This window comes from Lepidochelys kempii, chromosome 6, assembly GCF_965140285.1.
Source record: "Lepidochelys kempii isolate rLepKem1 chromosome 6, rLepKem1.hap1, whole genome shotgun sequence".
Lineage (NCBI taxonomy): Eukaryota > Metazoa > Chordata > Testudines > Cheloniidae > Lepidochelys > Lepidochelys kempii.
The window spans coordinates 27973390-28000734 of record NC_136385.1 but is presented as its reverse complement, the minus strand read 5'-3'; the positions used below and the strand labels follow the sequence as shown (position 1 = coordinate 28000734).

General features: G+C 41.5%; 1 protein-coding gene across 1 annotated transcript in view; it reads left to right on the top strand.

Moving 5' to 3' along the window:
- The first annotated feature begins 6326 nt into the window (after positions 1 to 6326).
- Positions 6327 to 27345, top strand: part of TRPM5 (transient receptor potential cation channel subfamily M member 5) — a 78311-nt gene continuing 57292 nt past the window's right edge. Inside the window, exons 1-2 of the mRNA XM_073350321.2 lie at positions 6327 to 6471; positions 7758 to 7929. Coding sequence (XP_073206422.1) covers positions 6327 to 6471; positions 7758 to 7929 — 317 coding nt within the window. The remainder of the gene's footprint in view (positions 6472 to 7757; positions 7930 to 27345) is intronic.

The window sequence follows — 27345 nt, the reverse complement described above, 5'->3', positions numbered from 1 at the left end:
CCTTTGAGAAGGCCTGCAACGTGCACCAGTTTGACCCTGCAGACAGGCTTCGGCATTTCACTCCCTTACTGGTCCCAAAGCCATAGAGATGTTCAGCCAGATGGATGAGGTAAAAGCAGGGGACTAGGAACTGTTCAAATAAGCCCTGCTGCGCAAGTTTGAGCTGACCCCCGAGACGTACAGGAAAAAGTTCCGGAGTATGCAGAAGACCTAGGGGATGACCTGTCTGGAACTGGTCACGCTGATGGGGGAATACACTTGCAAGTGGGTGAATGGGGCTGGGGCCCAGACCAAGGAGGACGTGATTGAACTGATGGGCGACTATAATGAACTCTGTCCCCCTGACCTGAGGATGTGGCTGGTGGACAAGAGGCCGAAGGACCTGCACCAAGCAGGGCTGCTGGCTGAGGAGTTTGTAAACAGCAGGTCGGGACATGGAATGGAATCCCAGGAGGACAGGCCCACATCAGTGCAGAAGCGGGATTACCCAGGGGCTTCCCTGAAGGGAGCCTCAGATAAATCCCTCCCGAGAGGCACAGCCAATACCAGAGCTGACCGACCAGCCCCGGGGACCAACGGGACCTGAGGTGTAATTATTGTGGGCAGAGGAGCCACAGGTGGGCCCGGTGCCAAAAGCTCAGGGACAGGATGAGCAAACCAAGCCCTTAGAGGGTTAACTGGGTGGGAGCCCAGCTGGAGGAGGGGCTGGCAGTTTAGCAATGGCCCAAGTGTCTTCCAGGCCAGCTCCTTGGGGAGGCTTGATGCTACGTGTGATGTTGCACTCCATATGATTTTAGGAAAATATGCTAATGAGTGTGATTATAATGTAACTGAAATATGCTTCATGCAAAAGGTCTATTGTAAGGTATTATTACAAAGCTTATAATCTACTGAATGTGGTCATACTAGTTGTATAAATGTATCATTCTTGTATCGAAAACTAGAAATATAAAATATAACTCTAAGGTCCAACTTGAATCAGTGTCACTCAAAGCACTTTACAAATATGAATGAATGAAGCTTCACAACAGTTCTTTGAGATAGGACAGTATTGTTAGCCCCATTATGCAGATGAGAAAAATGAGGCACAGAAAGGGCTTGACTTTTAATAGTTCTCAGCATGTACATTTCTCATAGAGATCTATAGGAGCTACAAGTGTTCTGTAGTACTGAAAAAAATCAGACTTTTTAGGACTTTCTATAGACAAACTGATAGACCACAAACTATGTGGAGTCATAATTAATACAATGTTAAACACACATTGTAGACAGGGACTCATGTTCAACTTCACATCAGCTGGTTGTAGTTATCCCTAACGTCCACGCACAACCAGCTGACAAGGAGTTGAACATGAGAGCCCCTGTTCATACTGAGTGCTAAATCATGCACCTAATAGCTAGCTGAAATTGGTGCTTTGGCTGGACCACTGATATGCCAGTAGGTCTTATCACACACATTGTGTGGACCACTTATGGGCACAAGGAACAAAATTCTTTTCCTCACAGTTAAATCTATATGGAACAGAGAAGGAGGTGCATTTTTCCAGTCCATGTTTTTTTTTAAATGTATTTTTGGTATTTAAAGAGCCTGTTTACTAGACCGGCATGTTAAAAAATGTCCAGTCATTTGGGAAACAATGAGCATTCATTATAGAGTAAAGTAACCTGATTCCATCTGGTCAAATGCAGTATCATTTTTCCATCAGGAAACAAGTTAGTAAAGTAGGCCTTCTCTTTCTCTACCAGTGTCAATCATAAAATCTCTAGTAACCGAAGTGGGGAGAAAAAATAAGCAATTGATAATAGTTAGGTGGCTAGTGTGCTCTGACTGCTGCTTATTACACTATGCTGTGGAGTTGTAGTCATGTCAGTCCCAGGATATCAGAGCGACAAGGTGGGTGAGGTAATATCAGAGTACCTTTCCCAGGCCTGAAGAAGAACTCTCTGTGGCTCAAAACCTTGTCTCTCTCACCAACAGAAGTTGGTTCAGTAAAAGATATTCCCTCACCCACCTTGTCTTGCTTATTACACTAATCATAACAGTCTCATTGTTACCCGTGTGCTCCCCTGACCTGTGTGTTTTACCCACCTGTTGCCTCATCTTATATTTAGATGATAAAACCTGTGGAATAGGAATAGTCTCTGGTGTGTACATAGTGGTTAGCATAGTAGGGCCTTGATCCTGAACTATCACATGCTATTGCAATACAAATAAATAATAAAGTTGAACTAAGGTATTTGGGACCTTTGACTCTCATACTAAAATTTAGTAGTGAATGCTATTACCCCGCATATATATTTATATCAATAGCAATCTTACATTGTTCGAGCACATTTCATCCTGAGAAATCCCAAAGCAATTTTGTAGAATGTGTACAGTACACACGGATTGTTTGCCCACCACTGAAATGCAACCCACAATTGGGGTGAAATGCAGCGGCTGCTAAGGCCTTGTCTACATGACAAAAGCTTTGCTAGTATAGGTACACCAGCAAAGCCCCCTAGTGTAGATGTAGCAGATACCAACAAGGAGTTTTACTGTTGACATAGCAACACCACTTCTCAAAACAATCTTAGTCCTGCTCAAAGTCTTAGTCCTACATTCTTCTGCTGGCATAGCTGCATCTACACTGGGGTTTTGTCATCAGAGCTATGTCACTGGGGTTTTTCATATCCCTGACTGACATGGCTACGCCAACAAAGCTTTGTAGAGTAGACCTGGCCTAACAGTGCACTGCAACACTGCAGACCAATCCAGAACAGAAACTGAAGAAGAATGATAGCGCAAAGTGAATGTGCAGAGAGAATTTTAGGCAGGGAGAACGTAGTTACCTGAGCACTGGCACAGTATGGACGCAGAGTAGTAGCTACTGAATCACTAACTGTTCTTCATACCCTCAAACAATCCAGTTTCCTTGATGCTGTGAAATAAAAAGAAAGTAAACACTGTTGACAAGCCTTTGAATTAGCAAATACAATGGCTCTTCCACTGATCATGAAGCCCCTCATCCAATTCCTCCAAAGTAAAGATAGGGAAGGATGATTTCCCCTTCCTCAGACCATTTAGCAACCCACTGTCAAACCCAGGGGTGATCAGACCCCATGTCAGCCTAGAATACTCAGTGGTTTATTCGACCTTTGAAATGTATGTGGCTGTCCAGTTAACTGTAATGGGAATTATGCACAGGTACTGAGAGGGGGCACATGCCTCTAACTCTCTTTGCTGTATACCAGCACTTCAAAAAGAGACTTTTGTAAATCCAGCTTTAACAAGAGAACCTGTGAGAAAGCTATACTAAAAACCAAAACAAACAAAACAGGTAAGTCAGAGCTGACCTATAACAATGGCCAGCTCCACCAAGCTGGAATTTCTGGTTAGTTTAAATACAATAAGATTTGATTTTCTATGATGCCTTTCAGACAGGTATTCAAAAGAACTTTGCCAAGAAATGAGATGTAATATGACAACAGAGGTAATGCTGGGGTTGAAAACATTCTCTGCATTCACTGTATATTTGTATTTTTACATAAATTCCTGCTCCTGCCTCCTTTGTGGGGAAAAGAGGTTCAAACACAATGGAAATGTCCGTTCTAATTCTTCTCTCGGTTCACTGGAGAAAATCAAATCTGGGATATCTCCACTGAGTCAGTGGGGTTACACCACTGTAAAACATGTATATGTGAGATCAGAATCAGGCCTACCATGTTAGTCTTCTGCAGGGAATTGGACCACGTGAAGCTTTTTGCTGGGTGAACTCCCCAACCTCTTGTGTGGCTCTGCAGTGGTTCTGTGCAGCAATGTGAAGGGGAATTTATGAGTACCCTTGTCACTGCCCTTGCCTATTGCCAGTGGGCCCATTGCCACACACAGTACAGACCTACTGGCCCAGAGTGCCATAGGAGAGCTGTTCTGTGGGTGCCTTGTACCTCTAGGATAAGGGAAGGACTCTGTGCACCTATTACACATACATTTCTCTCCTGCAAAGCCCTTTCACTCTGGCCTTTGACTTGCTTTGTGAAGGGACCACACAGTTTCACCTTCAGAAATGCTCATTTAAAGCTATCTGTGATTTTAAAAGGCGTGGCCTTGAGCAGCCCAAAGATATTGGTGCTAGGCCCCAAGATATAATTGTGAGTCTGTGGAAGTTTGCATTAACTATGTCAAAGAGTTTCTGAACCGAAAAAGGAAACAAGGAGCTTCAATTACAATACTCTGAGTTCCCTAAACCACCTCTACATTCCACAGCTGTATTACAAGTTAAAAGTGTATCCCAAATTGATGCTGCTATTATTTATCTGTACTGTGATAGCACCTACGGTAAGGAATTCAAGCCCCATTATATGTACAGCTTCTAGCACATTTAACAAGGAGATGGCCCCTGCCGCAAAAGAGCTTACAATCATCTCAGTTTCTTTTTGACTGAAGAACACAGACGGATTCTGCTGTCCACTATACTGGTGTGAATCAGGAGAGACTCTGCTGAGGTCAGTGATGTTACACTGACTGGTGTGAGGTCAGAATCAGGTTCATAGTCTTTCCCCATATATTCTGTATGTTGATAGAGAACTGAAAAGGCAGAGAACTCGGAAGTCAAAGCTCTCCAGATGCGTACTGGAAATACTGAAATAACATTCACAGTAATTGGCAGGGCATGTAACAACGACAAATTTGAAATCAATTTTGGCAAGCATATCATGCTATCTGTGGTTGCTTTGGTCTCCTAGGCTTGTGAAGAGCTATTAAAATTCAGATGAAATTGAGGGCCACGGTAATTATTCTAGTTAATTAAAAAAAATAAATTTTAAAAAAAATCCTCACTATCTTATTAATTGCCTGAACAGAACTCAGCTTGATGGGTAACACGGAGTATTTGCCCTCAACACCTCCAAACACTAGGAGTGAAATCCTGACCCTATTGGAGATACAATGGAAGTCTTGCCATTGATTTCAATGGATCTTGGATTTCACTCTAGAGTTTTATTATATTATATTTAACCACTCACTTCACATTAAAAAACAAAACACTTTTTAAAATAGGCTTTGTAGTTTGCTGGGAAATCCAAGCAGCATGGAAATTTCATTTCCTGCCTGAAGCAGCAAAACATGGAGCCAGTTAATTTTGATTTTCCTGCTATTTCAGAGCTCACTATAAACTAAAGAAAACATGTTTTGTTTGAACTATGCAGTTCTTTTGTTGAATGTCTAAAATTTAAAAATTGCCATTGTCAATACAGTTGCATATTATATTCCTAGGGGTCCCTCTAGTGGCTAACGCAGCAGGCTAATTTAGCATAGCCAAGTAGACCATAGAGTGGGCTGCAGGTGGGTTTACTATCTTCTGTCTCATCGTGTTTTCACCCAGAGAGAAACTGCTGAGGTTTTTCTCAGAGTAGGACATGAAAGAATAAATTCTTAGCACTTAGTTTCCTGCCTCCCAAATGAGCCAAAAGACTAGGCAAAAATCTCAGAAATCCTCTATGAGGGGTCTAGAGTCATCTTTTGTTAAAAGTGGGTAACAACTTTTTCTAACATAATTTGAACCTTCTGATTTCGAAAACAGTTGTTACCAAGCTGAATTTTGATGTTTAGATCTTCAAACTTGCAAACAAATATGGCCACCAAAATTCACCAGAAACGTTTGACATACCAACAGCACGTGTGTGAATTTGTCAGCATCAAACTATTTGGCTTAATTCCTTTTCAGTCTATTAAGAACAGAAAATGAGAACACATCATTGTTTTACCACCTATTGCACCATATTCAACTTCTTATGGCATCTAGTCATCTATGTATCAGGATATTAGAAATAAGTTACAATAACACATAGTTTTCTCCTTTTCTTGAATACTTAGTATTTGTTTTATGGTACATAATGCTTTGTAATTAGAATAGAATTAACATAGAAGTAATGGTGATACAAAGAGAGAGCACAACAGTAGTTAGATGAGACAGTGATTTAGGACACTCATATTGGTTAGAGTTTCAGAGCAGCAGCTGTGTTAGTCTGTATCCGCAAAGGGGTACTTGTGGCACCTTAGAGACTAACAAATTTATTTGAGCATAAGCTTTCGTGAGCTACAGCTCATTTCATCGGATGCATAGCTCATGAAAGCTTATGCTCAAATAAATTTGTTAGTCTCTAAGGTGCCATAAGTACTCCTTTTCTTTTCATATTGGTTAGAGTGTAGCTAAACTATGGAATTGGTAGTAAGTCTCAAGAGAGCCACACCAGTTTCCTACAGTGTCTGCATTATTTGCCCAGAATTAAGTAGAGAAAATGTGAGTGAAGCAGGTGAACAAGGATTGCTCAGAGTAAGGGAGGCAATGGTCACCAGAAAAAAACAGCAAGACGTCATATACAGAGAGGCCATTGACAGAATTGAGCCATCTTTCATTCAGAACAGACAGTATCAGTTGTGTGTCACAGAAATTGCTATGCCCAATACACTAACAAAGGCAAAATGCAGACGTAAACATCTGTAACTGATGTCTCATGTGTGGCAAGCTGTAGTGATCCCAATAAAGACACCAGTGTCCATAATGCAAGACAGTACAGTACTGTGAAGATAGACTGGAGATGATACGTGTTTTGTGAGGAAGTGCATCCTAAACAGAGACTCATCTCTTTAACTACAATCAACATGAGTTAACAGTTAATGAAGGCAACTGTATTGGATCACAAAATTAGTGTTTGTGTATCTGGAGTAAATGACCTCATAGCTGCTGAAGACAAGTATCACCTGACTTGTTAAATCCCATTTATGAGGTCTGTGATGAAAAAGAGTGAGGGCACTAAAATTACTGACACAGCAATGCTTTGGCTTCAAAATGAGCTATCTGATGTTTGGCATCATTACTGCAAACTTGCAAAGGAAACTGAAATTGAAATTCTTCCACACTCTGGCAATCAATCAAAGATCATCATTCAAGGAAAAACTCCAAACTCATATTAGGGATTTAGTTCATTTCATTTCATTTCATTGCCTGATGGGTCTCCTGCTGAGAGATAAACACTCTTAGTTCTAGCCAAGTATAAATATGTACCTATCTCACAAATAACAGATTCTCACCAACATGAGGAGATGGCCATCTCCATTTACCACCTCCAGGAAGACATATTTCTGTCACTGGTACATGTTTGCATTGAAAATTCAGGGAGATACTTTGCTATAGAGCTTTCAGTGTCAGTGAGGATAATGTAGCTGCTTTCATTCCAAATAGCATGTACATGTTCCCACTGCCTTAATTTATGCCAGGGCTGAGTTCCAGTAACTCAAGGCTTGGCAGTTTATAGCCCTGGCGTGTCTGGGCTTGCCACATCAGTTATGAATGTAAAATAATCGCTAGAGCCCCAGCACCTAATTGATTGAGCCCCAGCACCTCTTTCATTACAAATTAAGTCCTGCATGTTCCCCCTCCCACTGTATGAGGGGTAGTCTCTTCTTGAGGACAATGTGATGAAGAGAACTTTGAGAAACAAGAATCAGTGCAATTCAATGTGTTTAGTATGGCTCAAGACAATATATATGGTGTGAGTGGTGCAAAGGAATGGCCATCAAAGCATATAGGCCTTGAGTGCACCCTTCATTAGCCAACAAAGTCAAAACAACTTGTTTAACTTTTAACTTTCCATAGGGGTGGCCACTGCACTAGTTATGAAGGAATCCTAAAGGTGGGGACAGCCCTAGCAGAGAAAATCCTATAAACTATGGATGCTAGAAACAGTGCTGTAATTCCTTCCAACCTGACTCCCAGCTGACAATATTGACGTACATGATGCTTCTCTGGATGGCAAGCGCCCGTTCCATGAAACCCAGATCGCTGCTTGGCAAAGAGGACCTGCCTCTGAGCTGATGCTGGATGATCTAAAGGCAACAAACAGCAGCACAGCATTCCTGATGCAGTTGACACCATCATACCACCCAATGTAAGAAATAATACAACAGAATCAGTATTCAAGGACTGTGTTTGCAGAGAGTGGTCCCCTGAATCTGAAGAAAACTGCAAAGCTGCAGTGCCGGCAAGAGTTTCTGTTGTGGCCTTTATCATTAAACATCAAAATGAGAACCCAAAATGTGGATGGACACATTTCAACCACTTGCACGTGACAGCAGAAGCAGAAACAACCACCATTGGATACTTGTCAATCATTCAAACCCCTGCCCATGAGCTATACACCCTTAATACTCTTGCAAACATATTATCCATGCTTGGGCAGAAGTATGTGGTTCTAATATTGGTGAAGCTCTGATGGAACTAAAATGGGCCACATCGGAGCAGAGGGAGTGGCTTATTCCACAATAAGGCTCCATATCTCAATGAACTTTCAAAAATGTATAGGCCAGCACACACAGGCTTCAGGGTTAGCAGTTGCCTGTACTGAAAGTGGAGCTCATGGACCAATTCCAACAGAACAAGATATGAATGGCCAATCATATGCCAGGGTGATGCGGATCCACACACTGACATTTCAAGCATGGTGGAGGCTGCTTCTTCTACAACTCTTGGACTTTATAGCAGCTTATGATCAAGAGCTCAAAGAGGATAACATCAAAGCTGATCAGTCACATTCTTATGGTGAGCTCAGTTCAGTTCATGCCTCACAAAGATTTTGAAATCTCACCCTCCGCGTTTGTGAACAGCAAAGGTGAAGGTCGTGTGAACCTCAGGTTTTGGTGGCAGTACGTGGAAAAGTAGCCCTACGGCTCACATTCAGCTGTGCCCAGAGAGAAGGAAATTGGGAGCTGCATCTCTTCACCTTCAAGTGTCTGCGGCCAATCTTCATGAGCCATGACCACACAAACTCTGCAAGGTGGGGTGCCATCTACAATTGCAGAAATGCATCCGTTTCCATCTGAAGTGCTCAAGGAGTTCCAGCAAGAGAACTTTGTTGCCAAGAGATCATGTCAGAAGTTCAACTAAATGTATTAAATTTTAGAATGCCTCGTTTAAAGATTCTGATGCTTGTTATCCAAGGGAAAGGGATGTACATTTCATACCCTATTAGACTGGCAGGTTTGTTGTGCCAGCGTGTGAGCACAACAAAGCATAATCCACAATCAGAACTTTGACAGGTATAACAGGCAAATCATGCTTTTCTTCAAACATAGGAGACCCAGTCCTTGGTCCTGCTGCTGTTGCAAAATGCTCTCCTGTGTGCAGCAAAATGACTTGAAACTTTCCTTAAAAGTTCAGCTGATGATTCCCCTATTGTGAGGGGAAACCTCAGCTACCATAAAGCTGGCGTGTTCAGCTACATGCCATCCCCTCCCAACTCCCCGTAGATAGAGAGTACATTGGGGCTCAAGGGCACATTCCTTTCAGAAGCAACTCCCTAGTTTAAGTGACTATTGTGATGTACAGTAACCAAGCTCTTCAAGTGACTAGTGATTTCACCTGTCTCCACTTTTGGGAGCCCAGGTTGAGATGTTAAAGCCTGTCTTCTAGGTGCCTCAAGCAGGGGCCCTCAAAGTGGAAGAACACAAAATCTCTAGGCATTTTTGAAAAAAAAATGACTAGTATCTTCAAAATTGCATAACAATTTAATTCAGCTTTTAGGGCTTGTCTAGATGGTGATTTAGTGCGTGGTAAGCGAGGGTGTAAATTTACAGCAAGCCACATGGACCTTGGAACCATGCACGAAGAGAGCTCTAGTATGCTATCTAGACGAGCTGTTAGAGCACAGCTGTAGGTGACCATATTTTTCCACTAATCCCTTGCTTGCTTGCTTGGTTGCTTAAAGTAAGTTTTACTGTAGTTATAACAGAGAAAAAATAAATAACTTTCTATTATGACATGATGAAATTCAACACGATTCCTGATATGGGAATTTAAACGTTAACAGAAACAGGATTACAGTCAAAATAGTCAGAGGAAGAAAAACAGACAAGTGTGCACACACACACACACACAATTTTAAAGCAATCCAGAAGAATTATGCAGGCCCCCATGAGAGAAACAAAACCTGCTATTCTCCTCAACAGACAGGGTATGGATGTCTTCCTGCTTTCATATTAATTTTTGACCTGGTGTGACACAGGGGAATTCATTCTCCAAAATTACTCCCCCTTGCCCCACCCAAATAAAGGAAAGGAATCCAGTCTGGCAGAGGCAAGACAGGTGAATTTAGAGCCTAAGGAAAATAGCAAGATCTATATCATGGACACCGGGTATTTAGAACATAAATTATCTTAACCCTGAAAGGCCTGAAGCTCACCAAATCCAAAAAAAAAAAAAAAAAAAAAATACAAACCATGGCAGTTAATACCATCTCAGAAGGCAGAAAACAATTGAAGGAATGCGTCATAGAAAACAGCCATCTGAAAGAGTTCAACATTCACACCAAGCTTTATTGGGCCAGATCCTTCTCAGCTGGTGTAAACTGGAATAACTCCATGGAAGTCAATGGAGCTATGCTGATTTGTACCAACTGAGGCTCTGGCCCTAGGTATCCAACAACCCCATTCAGGAAGCTGCTCAAGGAGGCAGCAATATTGTGACACTGAAAGGAAGGATTTTGATGCAACGTATAATCTGTTGGTGGTAAAAGAAATGCAAAATAACACCAGCCATAATACTGCTTTTATGTAGGGAAGGTCTATGCATTACTTATTGAAGTTACTTATCTTGAGGGAGAGTTTCTGCAGCTTGAAGAGGTTTTGATTTGGAATCTAATGAGCAGAGAGTTAAGAGAGGACTTGGATTGTGCCTCAGTGCCCTGAGGAGGGTGTACCAGGTTTTCTGCAGCTGGGGAGAAGTCCATGTAGGTCACTTGTCTCTTGGCAAGGACATTCAGAGGGTTAACTAGCTTCACTGATACATTTATTCCGCATCCACTCTGGTGCATTTAGTTGAACACATCACCTAGAAAATGTATAAATATGTAAAGTGTGATCCTTTTAGATGTCAGATTCTGATGGTCATTTACCCCTTATTGGTGCAGAGACATTCATATCTATTATTTGCATACACATTTGCTTGACTAGGCTCCTATTCATTCCCTGAGTACAGCGATTGGTTTCAGCAGGTGCTACTGCTGTTTTCTTTTCTTTTTATAGGTTTAATAGGAAGGGTGCATTGGCTATACAAGAAATGTCTCCTTTCACAATAGGAAAAGGAAGCAGCATTCAATGCCTTTTAACCTGACACACTGCATAGCAACTTCAATAGCACAGGTGGCCAGTCATGCCCATTGCAAAGGATAGCCAGCAGGTAAGTTCATTTATAATATATAAATTATCACATGCACAATAAATCTTTTGCAGACTCTGCAGAAGTCATTCAGATTGTTAAATGAATTCATCTCTGGCCTTTAAAACTTTTCCTTTTCCGGAAAAGGAACCGGGGTTCCCTCTTATTACTGCTCTTGGCAAGCCTTTGGAAGTGACATTGGTGCTGAGGTTGAGGAGGAAACCAATGGCATGCTCCATTGTTTTTTCTCCTTTCTTCACTGGGCAGTTGTGAGTAGAGAAGATATAGAATATCCACTACTGCCCTCCTCTCCGTTTGAGCACTGGGAGTGTGTGCAGTACTTCCTGGGAATATTTCTGGGACATGAGCTTTTACGGGTATAATGTTCTTTGTCTATGCACAAAATTCCCTTCCATACAATGCAGGGTTATATTCATCACTGTTTTGTTCAGCTGTTGAAACAAGCCATGGGACATTTCTGCTTCAGTGTTGTTGTTTTATTAATTAAGGATTGTTTGAGCTGCTTTAGACCTCAGCAGAAGTCTACTATTGCACTCCCCACTGCATATGTGAACTCTATATTAGATGTGGGACAAAAACAAAATCCTGGATCTGAACATCTCAAAATTTATCTTTGTAATGGGACAAATCGAAACTCTGGATGGGGCCCGCATCTTCTCCAGGGCCCAGATTCTGCTATGATGCAGCTGCTTTGAGTTGGCAGTGTGGTACAACACAAACTCTAAAACCAGTTTACCTGACCATGAGAAAATCCCCCTATTGCAGGGAGAATCCAACAAATCCAAACAAAAATTTTCTAGACTATGCACTGTGGCTGCTTACTGTACTTTTAAATGCTCCTGACATCATGGAAATTAAGAAATGGTAGACTTGCATGGCAATTTTATAATTTATAAGAGTCAGCATTTTAGGTGAGGTATATTTTATGTACACTGAAATCAAAAATAAATTTAGATGAAACATACAATGTACCAGCAATAATTAATATACCAGTAATAATAAAACTTTGTATTTCTACAGCTCTATTCGAACTTTGCATTTCCATTGCTAACATTCCAGGACCCAAAAATGCTTTGCAAAAATTAATAAGTGATAAGCTTCACAACACTTTTGTGATGGGTGAAGCATGACTTTTCACATTTTTCTAGATTTTGCACTACATAATTGCATCCGATGAAGTGAGCTGTAGCTCACGAAAGCTTATGCTCAAATAAATTTGTTAGTCTCTAAGGTGCCACAAGTCCTCCTTTTCTTTTTGCGAATACAGACTAACACGACTGCTACTCTGAAACCTATAATTGATAAAAGTCACTTTTTCTTATCTGAATATTTTTCAAGAAAGGGGTCCAGGTCATCAGCTATGTAAATTGACATAGCTCTGCTGAAGTTAAGGGAGAAATAATATTTTACATCCTTTATTCCCACCATACTATCATAGTTACAGGGCAAACAGTGCCTTATACCTCTTTACAGTCCCTTATGAGTACGTTTCTCAGGTGACAGGTTTTGCTACTTTCATCCCTCTTTGGGTGGGTCCCCATGGTTGTATCACTCTTAGACAGGATCCTGGAATGGCAACCTCCCAATTCCAGCCACATTAACATGACAGACCCAAATGAATCGGGCACCTGTAAGTAACTTCTCTCTGGGTGCATGTGATCAACAGCTGATCAAAGGGTCTCAGGACAACTCCTTCTAAACAAAGGTATTGTCTATCCACGCAAAGGTACATGTCAAGCATAGAAAAGGGTTAAAAACCACAAAAGTCCCATGTCTGGGTCTTGCTTATACCTTAGTACTTCTCTCAAACCTTAAGCAAACTTATCTGCCTCAGACACATCCCATACAGCCTCTGACTGCCCTGCTGTATTCTCTGCCTCTTTGAGTCTTTCTGTTAGTGTCTCACCTTCCACAGCTGGTGGTAACTCCCCTCGTCCTTTCTCCAAGGGGGTGCTTTTAAGTGCTGAGAGTCCTTTTGATCACTAGACTCTAGCCTTGGCAAAATGGCTGCGTAACTTTTGGCTGGTGCCTGGAAAGAGCAACTTCTCAATTAATAGTTCAGCCATTGTTCCCCTAGCTCGCTTGAAGTTGTTTACCCAGGGAGGTCTCATCTCTGACCATTGTTCACTTCCAGCTTGCTTCCTAACAGCCCCTTTTAATTCACCTTCCTGCAGTCAGACAGAAAATGTCAAGCTCATAAACTGAGGTGCATGTACTATTCATAAAAAACAACAACAGCTATTCCCCCTCATTCTCCACAAACAGATTGGCTGTCTGTTGTGAGGGTGAATATTTCTCTGCTTTCTGACTGCATAATCAAGCACATAAGAACGGCCATACTGGGTCAGACCAAAGGTCCATTCAGCCCAGTATCCTGTCTGCCGACAGTGGCCAATGCCAGGTGCCCCAGAGGGAGTGAACCTAACAGGTAATGATCAAGTGATCTCTTTCCTGCCATCCATCTCCACCCTCTGACAAACAGAGGCTAGGGACACCATTCCTTACCCATCCTGGCTAATAGCCATTAATGGACTTAGCCTCCATGAATTTATCCAGTTCTCTTTTAAACCCTGTTATAGTCCTAGCCTTCACAACCTCCTCAGGCAAGGAGTTCCACAGGTTGAAGAAAAACTTCCTTTTATTTGTTTTAAACATGCTGCCCAAGATCTTTCTCCTGATTAGCTGTAGCTAAATTAGCCCCCATCATATTGTATGTACAGCTGGGGTTATTTTTTCCAGTGTGCATTATTTACATTTATCCACATTAAATTTCATTTGCCAATTTGTTGCCCAATCACTTAGTTTTGTGAGATCTTTTAGAAGTTCTTCACAGTCTGCTTTGGTCTTAACTGTCTTGAGCAGGTTAGTATCGTGTGCAAACTTTGCCACCTCACTGTTTACCCCTTTCTCCAGATCACTAATGAATAAGTTGAATAGGATTGGTCCTAGGACTGACCCTTGGGGAACACCACTAGTTACCCCTTTCCATTCTGAAAATTTACCATTTATTCCTACCCTTTGTTCTCTGTCTTTTAACCAGTTCTCAATCCATGAAAGGATCTTCCCTCTTATCCCATGACAACTTAATTTATGTAAGAGCCTTTGGTGAGGGACCATGTCAAAGGCTTCTGGAAATCTAAGTACACTATGTCCACTGGATCCCCCTTGTCCACATGTTTGTTGATCCCTTCAAAGAACTCTAATAGATTAGTAAGACATGATGATGTCTTTACAGAAACCATTTACAGAAACCATCTTGACTTTTGCGCAACAATTTATGTTCTTCTAGGTGTCTGACAATTTTATTCTTTACTATTGTTTCGACTAATTTGCCCGGTACTGACTTTAGCCCATTTCAGTATAACTGAAGCTCCAACAGTGTCCCTACTCTTGCACCCCTCTGCCTGCACAATGCAAAACCACCTCCACAGAGGAGATGGCTTAGTTGAAATATTTTGACTCCCTGAAAGCAAACGGCAGCAGGATCAACTTAACGTTTCTTCCCTCTGTAAGGATAACGCAAGTATTGTAGCAGTTACTGACATCTTCAAAGGCAGAAAACAATTGATAGGTTTTGTTATGGAAAACAGCCACCTGAAAGAGTTCAGAGATCATACCAAGCTTTACTGGGCCAGATTCTCCTCAGCTGGTGTAAATGAGCGTATCTCCATGGAATTCAATGGAGCTTTGGTGATTGGCACCAACTGAGGATGGGTGGGTGTACTCAGGATTAGACTAACAGCAGAGTTTCCATTTGTTCTACACGAACGTTAAGATTCCACAGAACTACTTGTAGCAGCAGGGATTTGAAGCTGTATCCTTGGCCAAAAAAAAATAAAATAAATCCTTCTCATCATTTTTCTACAATGTGCTATGTACTGCTTGCCTGCCTAACAGCTTGTCTGTACTGGGAATATTTGTACCACTATTGCACCAATGCAACTCCCCAGTATTGTTGCAATGCAATATGGGGCTTGCACTGATGCAGCACATCTACAGTGGGGATTGCAGCTGCGTAGCTACAATTGTACAAATATTCCCAATGCAAATATCTCCCACACTCCACCCAAGAAATGGATGCATTCCTTTCCTGAAGCTGGGTGTGTGGATTATATAATCCATTTTCTGCCAGGTTTCACCCATGGAAACTAGACCTGTGAATCCCACTTAATATAAAGTAATCCCCATAATTGGTCACCATGGCACAAGGTGCCCACCACGTCATCTCTGTGGGCAGACCAGGAGCCAGGTACCACAGCCCAGAAAGTGGGCAAGCTAGGCTGTAGAGGGAACATAGCCAGGCTACCCAGGAAACATGCTGCTTCAAGTGTACTATCTGGGCAGTCCCTACTGGCAGCCTCTACGGCAGCCCAGCCATACATTTAAACACCCTCCCTCAGTGGAACCCCTGAATTGTAAGAATACAAAAAAATAAATTCCAAATCCCTGCCTACCTCTCAGCAGGGGGAATCTTCTGTTGCACACAGCTGGTTTTCACCCACTGCAAATGGGGCTGATTCTAGCCCATAGTTTGTAAAACACTTCAGTGGGTTTTGGATCAAGCCTTAAGGGATGACAGATTCTAAATAGGTGTTTTCCTCCCTCACACCCCAAAAATCCCACCCTCAATAAAACCCAGTTAAAGGTTGCTGGCATGAGAAACCCAGTGAGGCTAGCCCTTTAAAGCAAAGAAATGTCAAATTAGCGGAAGTTTCTGTAACGTTCCTTCACCCTTACACATCACCTTAACCAGTTCCTCTAAGTCAGACTACCACAGAACCTGCATTCTGACCATTGCGTTAGTTGGGATATGGATGCCTTGATGAATTGGACAGTGTGTTGAGTGGACATGGGGACAGTATGAGATCAACTATAAGGTTTTACATTACTTGCAGTATGGAGTTAGAGGAATTTGGTGAGTCCTTGCATGACTTCCTCTGCCAGAACTGGACCTCTAGTCTGCTTTGGGGAAGTCCTGATCTGATACACCAAAGAATGATCAGTAGACCAACGCTGTAAAGTGTGGAGGAGAAACATGTTCCCCAATTCCAAGGGGCATTAGTAATAGTGGTATTTCAGATGGATGTTGTGACTAGGGGTAAAAGATGACTCTCAGACCAGTTCTCTTCCTCTGTTCCCCAAATATTTAAGCATCCATCTGCACCCCTAAAACTGATCATTCACCTTTATGCTGGCTACAGTCAGACTCTTACTCACAGACCCCGCTGTTACCCACTGTTCTTCCCTGGTTCACCTGGTTCTGTGCTCAGCCTCCTGGTGAGTCAAATACGTTGAGAGGCAGTGCCAGAGAACAGCAGTAACTGAGTGTAGGTGTGCTGGCAGCTGCTGTTAGAAGAACTACTTCATGGGCAAAGTTAGAAAAAAATTACATGTAGAACAGTGCAAACTTCATTGTAGTGCATCTGTGACGGACAGGTGTGTCTCTGAGTTTAAAGCTTGCACAGATGGCTGTTTATTTGCAAATGAGATCTGGACAAAGGTGAGACTCACCAGCCCAAATTTTAGAAAAGAAGGACTTTGGGATGTTTATATAATTATTCCAGGAACACTTTTTAGTGCATTCAATGGCTCTGACTTTTAAAGGGGCTGAGCACACAAAGTGCCAACTGAAGTCAATGGGAGCTGCACATTCTCAGGTCCAACCTTCAGAAAAACTCAGACATCCTCTTCCAACTTGTGCTAGAGGTCTGAGCTACAGTGAGCAGTATTTGGTAGCTGCTTTCAACTACCTGAGAGGTGGTTCCAAAGAGGATGGCTCTAGACTGTTCTCAGTGGTGGCAGATGACAGAACGAGGAGTAATGGTCTCAAGTTGCAGTGGGGGAGGTTTAGGTTGGATATTAGGAAAAAAATTTTCACTAGGAGGGTGGTGAAACACTGGAATGCGTTACCTAGGGAGGTGGTAGAATCTCCTTCCTTAGAAGTTTTTAAGGTCAGGCTTGACAAAGCCCTGGCTGGGATGATTTAATTGGGGATTGGTCCTGCTTTGAGCAGGGGGTTGGACTAGATGACCTCCTGAGGTCCCTTCCAACCCTGATATTCTATGATTCTATGAGGCTTTAAAGTCTCAAAGGCAAAAGCTTAACATAAGACTAATTATGGAGTCATTACCATGCCTGCATAATAAAATATTTCAATATCAAGGAGTGCATAAAACCAGATCAACATTTCTGCAGTTTTGCTTTATTTTAGAAACAAAACAGATTATTTTCCTGAAGTCTGGCATTTTAAAGCCCACAGTGTTTCTGCTTTATGCAAAAGGGATGCTCACTTTTGCATATACTTCCTCTTTGAACTGCACATAAAATTTGCTTAGTTTAGTAAACAAGTTAATGCTATAAAATAAGGGAAGTTGTGGAAAAAAAATCAGTCTAACAATAAAGGCAAAGGGAATGTTTTTTGTGATAATTGCCCTGACAAGAGACCTAGACATAAGGAAAGATTTTGTGGGAGTAAAGAGTTTAGGCAAAATTATTTTATCCATTTTAAATGTGAAACAAGGTATTTTTAAAAGATGGACTTAGCATCACTTTTAGGGTGGGATTTTTCTAAATTCCTTTGCCTTGGCCTAAGTCTGTTTCCATTGAAGTCAATGGTTGGTTTCAATTGGAACAGAGTTAGGCCAGTGCTGGGAACTTTTGAAAATTCTACTCTTAAGTTCTGGAAGTATAAAGATCTAATAGATTAACAACAAAAGACAGATCTGAGCATAGCCACAGCAGACTACTTCAGGCCTTTCCTAATTCTGAATTGTTGTTTTTATTTATCTTATGGCCCTTCCTCCAATATTCCTTCCATATGACAGTGCTCATATATAAGTCAACTTCAACTAAATTTTTCCGGTAAGATTTTGTATGAGATCTAACCCCACTCCACCCCATACTGGTGATTCTGTGTGGAGCTGAAGAACCCACCACTGAAAGGGGTTAAATAAAAGTTCCCACAGCGTACTAAAGCAGATGTAACACTTCCCCTCCCACACCCCAATATGACAAATGGCTTTACCAACTTTACCAACAATATTATGGTTTGGCTGTGCCTCTCTGTCATTCTCTTCCTCTGACCTCCTACTTCCTCCGCTTCTTCCATTCTTTACTACCCTGCCCTTTCTTCTTTCCATTTTCTCTTTGCAGCTTTTTCTCCAGCATTGATTCACATGTGAAACAAACTGGTTAAAGTCCACACGCAAATGTTTGTCGACTCACTAAAATTACAATATTCAAATATCCACGGGTTTTGTTTAGTTGCTTTCAGCTGATGATGTTGGAAATGAAAAGGCAAAGTATATGTATTTGCATTAGCATTTTGCACACTAGTTTGTTCAAAAGGAAGGGAACTTTTAAAGGGATGATGTCAACCTGCTTAAGAATCCAATCCCAAGCTCCCTGAAATCAATAGGAAGACTTTAGTGAATGTTGGATCTAGCCTTAAACCTCAAAATTTATCTACAAAAAGGAAGCAAAATGCCATGCAACATGTTCTGTATCAAAAATTTAAAACCTCATTTGGTTCAATAACAAACCTCTCAGCTTCTATATCTTTTTCTGTTCTTGGGTTATTTCCTGTTGATCTTCCCCTTCCTTCCCTCCCCCCTATTTTTGGGTGCTCTCTGTAGTAACTATCTACGCATACACAAACACTACAGCTATCTTTTACATAAATTCCATAATATCAATCTTCCTATAACGGAGACTGAATAATTTCAATTAACAACATAAGTTAAAATTTTCAAAGGTATGTAGTAACTCCAAATCACTTAGGCATGTTTGAAAATGTTAACCATGGTTTCTGAATTTGCTACTTGATTGATCTGCCACTTCATGTAGTTTTGTTTTGAGTCCCTTGCTTCAGCTGATGTTTGCCATCAGAAGATTTCTGGGCTTGGTATATTTTCTGGAACTGTCTTTGTCAACTTCCCTAGTTAGAGACTGTATTTTCACAGTCATTGCCAGTTTAAACCATAGCCTTTTTATCTAGGATTTGAACCCAGATCTATAGGGCTGCAGTTATGTCAGCTGAGCTCAGCAACTGTTGCACTGCATTTATGATATAACTAGAACAGTATTTAAATTGGATTTTTAGATGACGCAGAGGAGCTGACTAGAATAGCTACACTTGTTCATATTTATTATTTTTTCCAAATACAACAAATGTACCAACATACCAGATTCATCATAATACACAAAGTAAGTAAAGAGGGTTATGATGAAGTGAGGGGAGGGGAAGTGCATATCTATCTTCAGGGTCTACTTTAATCAGAGTCTTCTAAAAAGTCAAATTCAAAGCAATTTGGACTTTCAGGCATTCCCTTTCTGTTGTAGCTCTACTCTCCACATCTCAACAAAGTTTCCTCCACCCCCATCTATTGGCTCGTTATCACTGCTCTCAGCAGATTTAAGTGAAACACTATTAAAAAGAGCTGCAGCCATAGGAGCTTTGTTTACAGAAGCTGCACCAGTGTTAGCACTGGCGAGCAAGATTTAGAAAATGTGTATAGTGCAGACAAGACCATAGGAGCTATCCATTCTTCTGGGTCATCAACCAAAATGAGGTTTAGGGGAGCCACCTCTGCTATATTTTACGCAATATCCTACCACAGGGAATACTTTCTGAACAAAAGTAAAGGTCAGGGTTGGCTGGCCTTGCTGTCAAAACCTAAACCAATGAGGACATGGCTTACTTATCTATCCCTCTTCCTCCTCATGGCCTGGAAAGCCGTTAATTAAAAGCTATGACCCAATGAAACTATGAGCCAAATAAAATTGATGGGATAGCTCCTGCTCTCATTGAAGTCATGGCAAAACTTCCATTAACTTCAGTGCAACAGGATTGGGTCTAAGGTATTTGTACGCACTTACATGTCCAATTAACTCTGCTTCTGAGTAGGGCGGGGAATCTAACAGGGACTGAGTCAGAGTGGGGGGGTAGGTGAGAGCAGTGTCATATGCTCTCACTCTGCACTGGTATATAGGAGGAGTTAACACTACAATTAGACACTGTGAACTAATGACCAGCACACTCCTACTCTTTCAGTCAAACAACTCCAGACAATTCCCTTGTGGGCAGCTAACAAACAGCAGGGGGAAAGACTGTATAATAAAAAGGATACAGCTTTCAGGTGACATCTGTAGGCCTTGTTGTGACTATTGCCTGGCTGACTCCATCTTCATTAAAGTTCAGACTAAGGATTTGTTTCCATGAACATTTAGTGTATGGCAAGCTTGGGTGTAAATCTGCCAGGCAATAGCTGTTCATGTGGCCCCTGCTGGAGAGCCCTAACCTAAAGAAAGGTTAGTGCTCGTCAGCAGGCTCCACACAGAGAGTTGGTCTGAGGCAGGCTAGTGTGGGGTAGATTCATATGCTAACTTATCGCGAACTACATGTTCATGTAGACAAGCCCAAAGTTACCTAGGACCATGTGTAAAAATGGTTCATGCTCAAATGACTTCAACACATGCTCAAATCCCACCATGGAGATAACCCAACCACGGGCTACGTCGTCCACTCCTGAAGTAAAATCCACAAAAAGGAATCTTTGTAGGCATCCCCATCATAGATCCACACACACACATTGTTCCTTTGAGGGAGCAGGGCATTCCCTCTACAGAATGAAGCTGGATTGATCCCCAAATCCCACAGGATTTGCAGGAGGTCAGAACCATCTACATTCAGACCCAAGCCTCTGCGCCAGCTCTGGAGTCCCAGGACCCACACCCCTCCCCAACTGCCAACTCCCTGTTGCTGGGGCTCCAATAGAGCTGTTCTATTTGGACTCCTTACTCCTAGGACCCCCTTCAGAGGAGGATCCCCAGTATGAAGCGGGCTCTCTGGGAAAGCTATTGCAGCCTGATGCCTAGGGAATCCCAATGATACCAGCAGGGGAAGGATGCTGACTACCCACTCCCCATCTCCCACTTGCTGGTGAGGATCACAACTTGCATGGAGCACCTTCTGCAGGAAGTGGACACATACAAAATGGGGAACAAACAGGCGAGGCAGTAGTACTTCTGAAAAGTATCTGGGGGTTATAGCGGTTCACAAACTGAATGGTGAGTCAACAAGTGTGATGCTGTTGCAAAGATGGCAAATCTCATCCTGGGATGTGTTAACATGAATGTCACATGTAAAACATGGGAGCTAATTGTTCTACTCTACTCAGAACTGGTGAGGCCTCAGCTGGAGTATTCTGTCCAGTTTTGGATGCCACACTTCAAGAAAGATGTTAACAAATTGAGGAGAATCCAGAGAAGAGCAACAAAAATAAGAGATTTAGAAAACATGGCCTCTGAGGAAAGGTGGAATTAATTGGGCGTGTTTAGTCTAGAGAGAAAAAGACTGGAGGGGGACATGGTAATAGTCTTCAAGTATGTAAAAGGTGATCAGTTGTTATCCTTGTCCACCTAAGGTAAGACAGGAAATAATCAGCTTAATATGAAGCAATGGAGATTTAGGTTGGATATTAGGCTTCTAATTATAAGGATAGTTAAGCACTGGAACATGTTACCTGGGATGGTTAATATCATCTTTGTCCTTGGAGGCTTTTAAGAACAGGTTATACAAATACCTATCAGGGATGGCCTAGATATACTTAATCCTGCCTCAGCACAGGGCAATGGATTGGATGACCTCTTGAGGTGTCTTCCATCCCTACATTTCTCTGATTCTATAATAGGAGGGAAGGTGCATTTGAATCCTCCCCACTTCCTACCGCCTTTCCATGTGGGAGCGGGACCCCTTTCCACCTGGATTTAGGCCTTAGTTCAACAAGTATATGCATAAGTGCTGTACTGAATCAGGGCTTAAATGGGCACCGTCTTAACCCATATTAAGAAATGGCTTACACAACCCTGTGTGACAGCCTGGGTTCTACCAGTAAATCCAACTGGCTTGGACTATTACATGATTGTGTACACCATTATATAACAATCTGGCCCTGCCTACACACAAATACATTATGATGACACCTAAAAGTGTGCTATAGCCCAGGTATGCTGGGTGTCCTGGTAGTACTTATGGAATAATTTACATCATCATGGGATACCATAACATGTCTGGGCCTTGTCTACACCAGCCACCGGCGCCATTCAGAAAACATAGTTCTGGCCAACAGTTTGCTTGGACCAAGACAGATCTAGTTTGGGTCCTGTCTGAGCTTCAGCGGCCGCTGTGGTAGGGACCAGTCACAACGTAGAAGCCCCCAACACAGGTAAATCATGGTTCAGGACTGGCAGTCTGGGTGGTAACAAATTGTGCTATAGTATTAGGCCATGGTATTACAGGCCCCAGTCTTATAATGGCCCAGTCCTGACAGCGTGCCTTTAAAAAACTACTTCACTCTGAAACTTTTCACAGAGATAGTGACTCATGAGACTGGATCACACAGTGAATCATTCACACTTAGGCCATCACTAGGTATAAATGATGTTTATTTATGTGTAGGTGGCACTGACATTTGTTGTTGTTTTTTTTAAATTGTATTAACTTGCTAGGCTAGTTTGAAATAGTTTTCTGGGCTATTGTGTTTCGATTACAGTCTAATTAGTCACATTCTTTCCATGGACATTGGAAACTAAAGACAATGGGAGTATCCAGGTCAGGATTTGACCCACTAATATTAATACCACCTATATTTTTATATAGATAGTAAAGTTCTAAAAAGATTTATTTACCTAGACCTGATCCATACCTAAAGTAAGGCTGTCAAATACAGCGTGTTTGGGCTTTGGGGTTGGTTGGTTTTTAAATTACACACACACACAGATTGGTGGGAAATTCTCATTTCACTTTTTCCCCCCTACTGCTCACCTTTTAAAATCAGTTATTTTTGTTTAGATTTGGGCATCTGTTGGCCTCACAGAGAGTAGAAAAGCTCAGAATTAGAGCTCATTGAAATTTTCTGAAAATTTGATTTTACAATGAAATTTTAATTGAAATTTTAGGAGGGGAGAAAAAGCAAAATATTTTCCCCCAGGTTTTTCAATCAGTTCTGCTTATGGCAAATTCCTGTCTCCTTCTTGGAAGGACATGTTTTTAATTTTCCCCATCAGTACATGGGCTAATCTCCCGTTTGCCACTATCTGCCTTTTCTGATTAATACTTTTCCTGGATCCTTACAATCAAACAATGGACCTCATCCTAAGCTGATGCAAATCAACAAAGCTCAGCTGACTTCTGTGGAATATGCTGACTTATACCATGTGAAGATCTGGCCCAACAGCGGTAACATGGTGCACTTGGAGTCCAGTGCAGTTTTAGGGCTGGATCCAATGCCTATTGAAACCAATGAGAGTCTTTCCACTGACTTCAAAGGGAAGCATTTCAAGGAGGTCCAAGAATAAGAGGAGCCCAATGAAATTACAATTAATTGTAATAGATCATTAATCAAAACATTGTCAATGCAAGGTTTGTTTTGTAAAGAACAAACACCGACCAATCCAGGAGGAAATAACAGAATTTATTTTTGTTTCTCCTCTTCACTGCTGCCTAGCATATTAAATACCTAGGCGAAAATGCAACTCATTTGCTGCTCTATGTTCAATACCTGCTAGAGTCCCATTGCAGTGCATAGTTTCAAATAAAAAGCAGGCACTTAAAAGAACAATGTTGTGTTCTAGCTCAGCACAGTGATGGCTGACCATGACAGCGGAAACTTTAAAATAAAGATAATCTGTACTCATTTAGAAAACTTTAGGGAAGGTGAAGAAAACCTGAGGCTTCTGGTAGGTATTTCAGTGTAAGTCCATCTCCATTTTGAAAATGGAAACAAGTGCAAGTGATCTGGATGCTAGGATGTTTGCATTGTTCTGTGAATCACATGGATTCCATTCCATAGCTGCCTGGAACGACAAATGCAAAACAGCAGTGGCGCAAAACCAGGGTTTGACATTTGCATTTGAAGGCAATATCTGCAAATCGTTTGGATATGATCTTTATGGCAAGTGAGTCATGCTATTTTCATGGAGTTTGTTTTCATGTTTTTGCTAAATGCACAGAGTGCCCCTTACAGTGTTGAAGTTCTATGGCCTCTGTTATATAGGACTAGATGATCACAATGGTCCTTTCTGGCCTTAGAATCTATGAACGTCCCCTCCAAAAAGCATTAAATACAAAAGCAACATTTACTAGTTTCATCAGTTACTGCTTGTCACAGTGCTATGCCAGACACGCAACAGAATCAGCATTTAAGTGCAACCATATTAAGAGTCCAACTGACTATTTATTCATGGGTGATTAGAGAATAGATACAAGGGGAATAAGTAAACACTGGAACTAGAGTCAGTTCTTACTAAGAAATGCAGTGCCATCTGTTGGAATTATCTGCAATATCACCTGGACAAAATGTACAGGAAGCTAAGACATTCCATACCAGAATAGCTCAATGTCTCATCTAATCTGATTGCCCACTCTATATATTGTGCCCAATTTCAGGGTTGATGTTTTGACACTCTACTGTCAGAACCACCTTTCCTGCTTTGTATAATGCAGGCATGCCTTCCTGGATCACAACCGTATCTGCTGGGCAGCTGTACTGGTTATTACTAACATTGGCTCCAGAATTATCAAAAACCAGGCCAGTGATTGAAGCCCCCATGTCTTGATCACTGTATGAATGTCCTTTATTATTGCCCCACTGTTGCCTATCTAGTGTCCAGAAGAGCAGGTCAGATGTAGGGTCACAGAATTAGTGTCAGTCTAGGGGATTGTACCTGTAAAAATAACTATCCAAATGCCAGACAGAAACTTCTGTATATAACCAGAGGTTGTTAATAGGGTTAATCAGTGGATACCCAGAAAGTATACGTCTCACCATCTGAGCATCTTTGTCCTGGAAAAAAATCCTGGATAGAACATGCCCAAAGTTTGGATAAATTTAGATCTGGTTCCAGACCTGAAATTTGTGATGTAGGCCCATCTCTAAGGCCCAAACCAACCCTCCAGATCGAAATATCCCCAAACTTTGGTCAAGTTTGAATTCAGATTCAAACTTTCAAGATGAGTCCAAGGAGGAGTCTTACTACAATGCCATAAAATATAGCAGATACTTTTGATTAACAGATTTCCATCTAGCCTTGGGGCTATATCCTGCCTTACTTCCTGGCCTGCATCTACTATGGACACTAGTAAGACTTTGTCCATGGGTAAAGGATTGTAGGTGAGCTTTTAACAATAAAATTTCTCATAATCACGTTTTACTTCCTTGTTTATATAAAATTTATTGGGCCCAATCTACCAATACTCTGTGCAGTCATTTGCACCAGTGCAAAATGAACGTCACATGTTACCCTTTCTGATTTGGTAGTACTTTGCCCAGGTATCAATAACTGTCCAGGGCCATAGTGAATGCGGCCTTAAATTCACATTATTAGTTCAAACCTGTATTCTCATCAGAATCTTTTGTTCAGTGAATAAAATTCCATTGTAAAAGGATAATTGCCAAAAGCAAATTACAGAGTATTCTAAACCAAATGTATTCTTTTCCAGAATATTGTCCTCAAAGTTAGAAGAGAGAACAGAATCTCCAATGACAAAGTGGATTTAAATAAAATAGGAGTTTGGTGGTAATATGGTGATGATCTAAGAAAGGGAGTGAATCTGAAATCCCATTATTTAAGGTAAATATAATTCGTCTACAATGGAGATTTTATAACTTCACAGGTAGCGATGGACCTGAACCAAAACCCTCAGATCCAGATACCTCCACACTTGAGGGAAATCCATATGCATGTGGCCAGACATAGTTCTCATATTCCTCCCCCATCCACAACTCTCTCCTGTTAATTCATTATATAGCCTGAATTTTACCATTATTTGTCTGGCAATCAGTTACTGTGATTATTTATTATTTGTCTAGAGCCAACAGAGTGCTAGGAGCTTGACAGAAGGGCATGAAGACAAGGCCCATCCTACAAAAATCTCATCATCTAAACAGATAACATACAGATGAGGGAGAAAGTTTGGAAAGTGACCAAAAGCAGCAGGACTGAAGAATGAAGAAGAGCATATAGCTTGTAGGTCCCATGCTTTTTTAAAAATGAGTTATGTATCAGCAAACACTTCACTGTGTGGGATGAGGGACTTCACAGAGAAGGTAGAAGCATGGCAATCTGTATGAAGGAAGGGTTGCAAAGCTGTTTAGAAGTCAAGAGTGGGAGCAGGCTGCGGAAGGGACAGTTACTAAAGGTGAAGAGAATAGAAAGAGGGAATGTAAAAGGAGAAAGCAGAGAAATAGATATCATGCAGGCTGTGCATGGGACTTGAAGAGGAGGACAGCATGCTCACATCTGATGTGGTAAGGCATGTCACCTTGAAACAGAATCTGTTCATTTACAGGATTTTTACTCTCTAACCACTCTAGCCTGTTATTCTAGAGGCACTCATGAGTGCTGACTTGCTGGCACAGACCTAATTTTTTAAAAGGACGAAGAACGTGGAAACATTTGTTTAGTAAAAAAAAATAATCCACATTCCATATAAAAAAGGAGACCTGGATTTTTCAGTCAGTTTTTGGGGCTTGTGGACTCTGGCAAAGTCTTGTTAAAAGCACTGGGGAAGTTGTTTGTTTTTGTCATGGATATACACACAAGATTTGGGCATATTCACTTTTAATAACTGATAGTTTGGCTGCTTGTTTCTTGAAGTCACTCACAGATGGGCTGGCAAGTGTTTCATTGGAATAAGCAGTAGTTGTGAGGAAAATGCTCATTCACAAACAGAAACTTCCAAGGGGATGACAATACAAAAAGGGAGGACAGGTTGAGGCGTGCCTAGGTATTTGAGGGATACACTTAGACACAATTTTCACACAGGTGTAGGGTGGTTTTGCTTTTTTCAACCCTAGCATGATAGATTATTAATCATCTTCAGCCAGTCTGTGGGAGAGTAGCAGACACATGACAAACAGATTGCACTGACTGCATTGTTGGTTTAAACCCCACTACATAGCATGGTTCCATTAGATTCACACAGGTTAATGCATTTAGAGACGTCTCATGATTTTGGTTATAGGTGAGTTTCTGCAACGTTGGGAGCATGCTGTCTTGGTGCGCTTTCCCTCTTCTGCAGATGCATATCTACATCCACGTACGGATGGGAGTGTGGGACTGTTATGTTGTG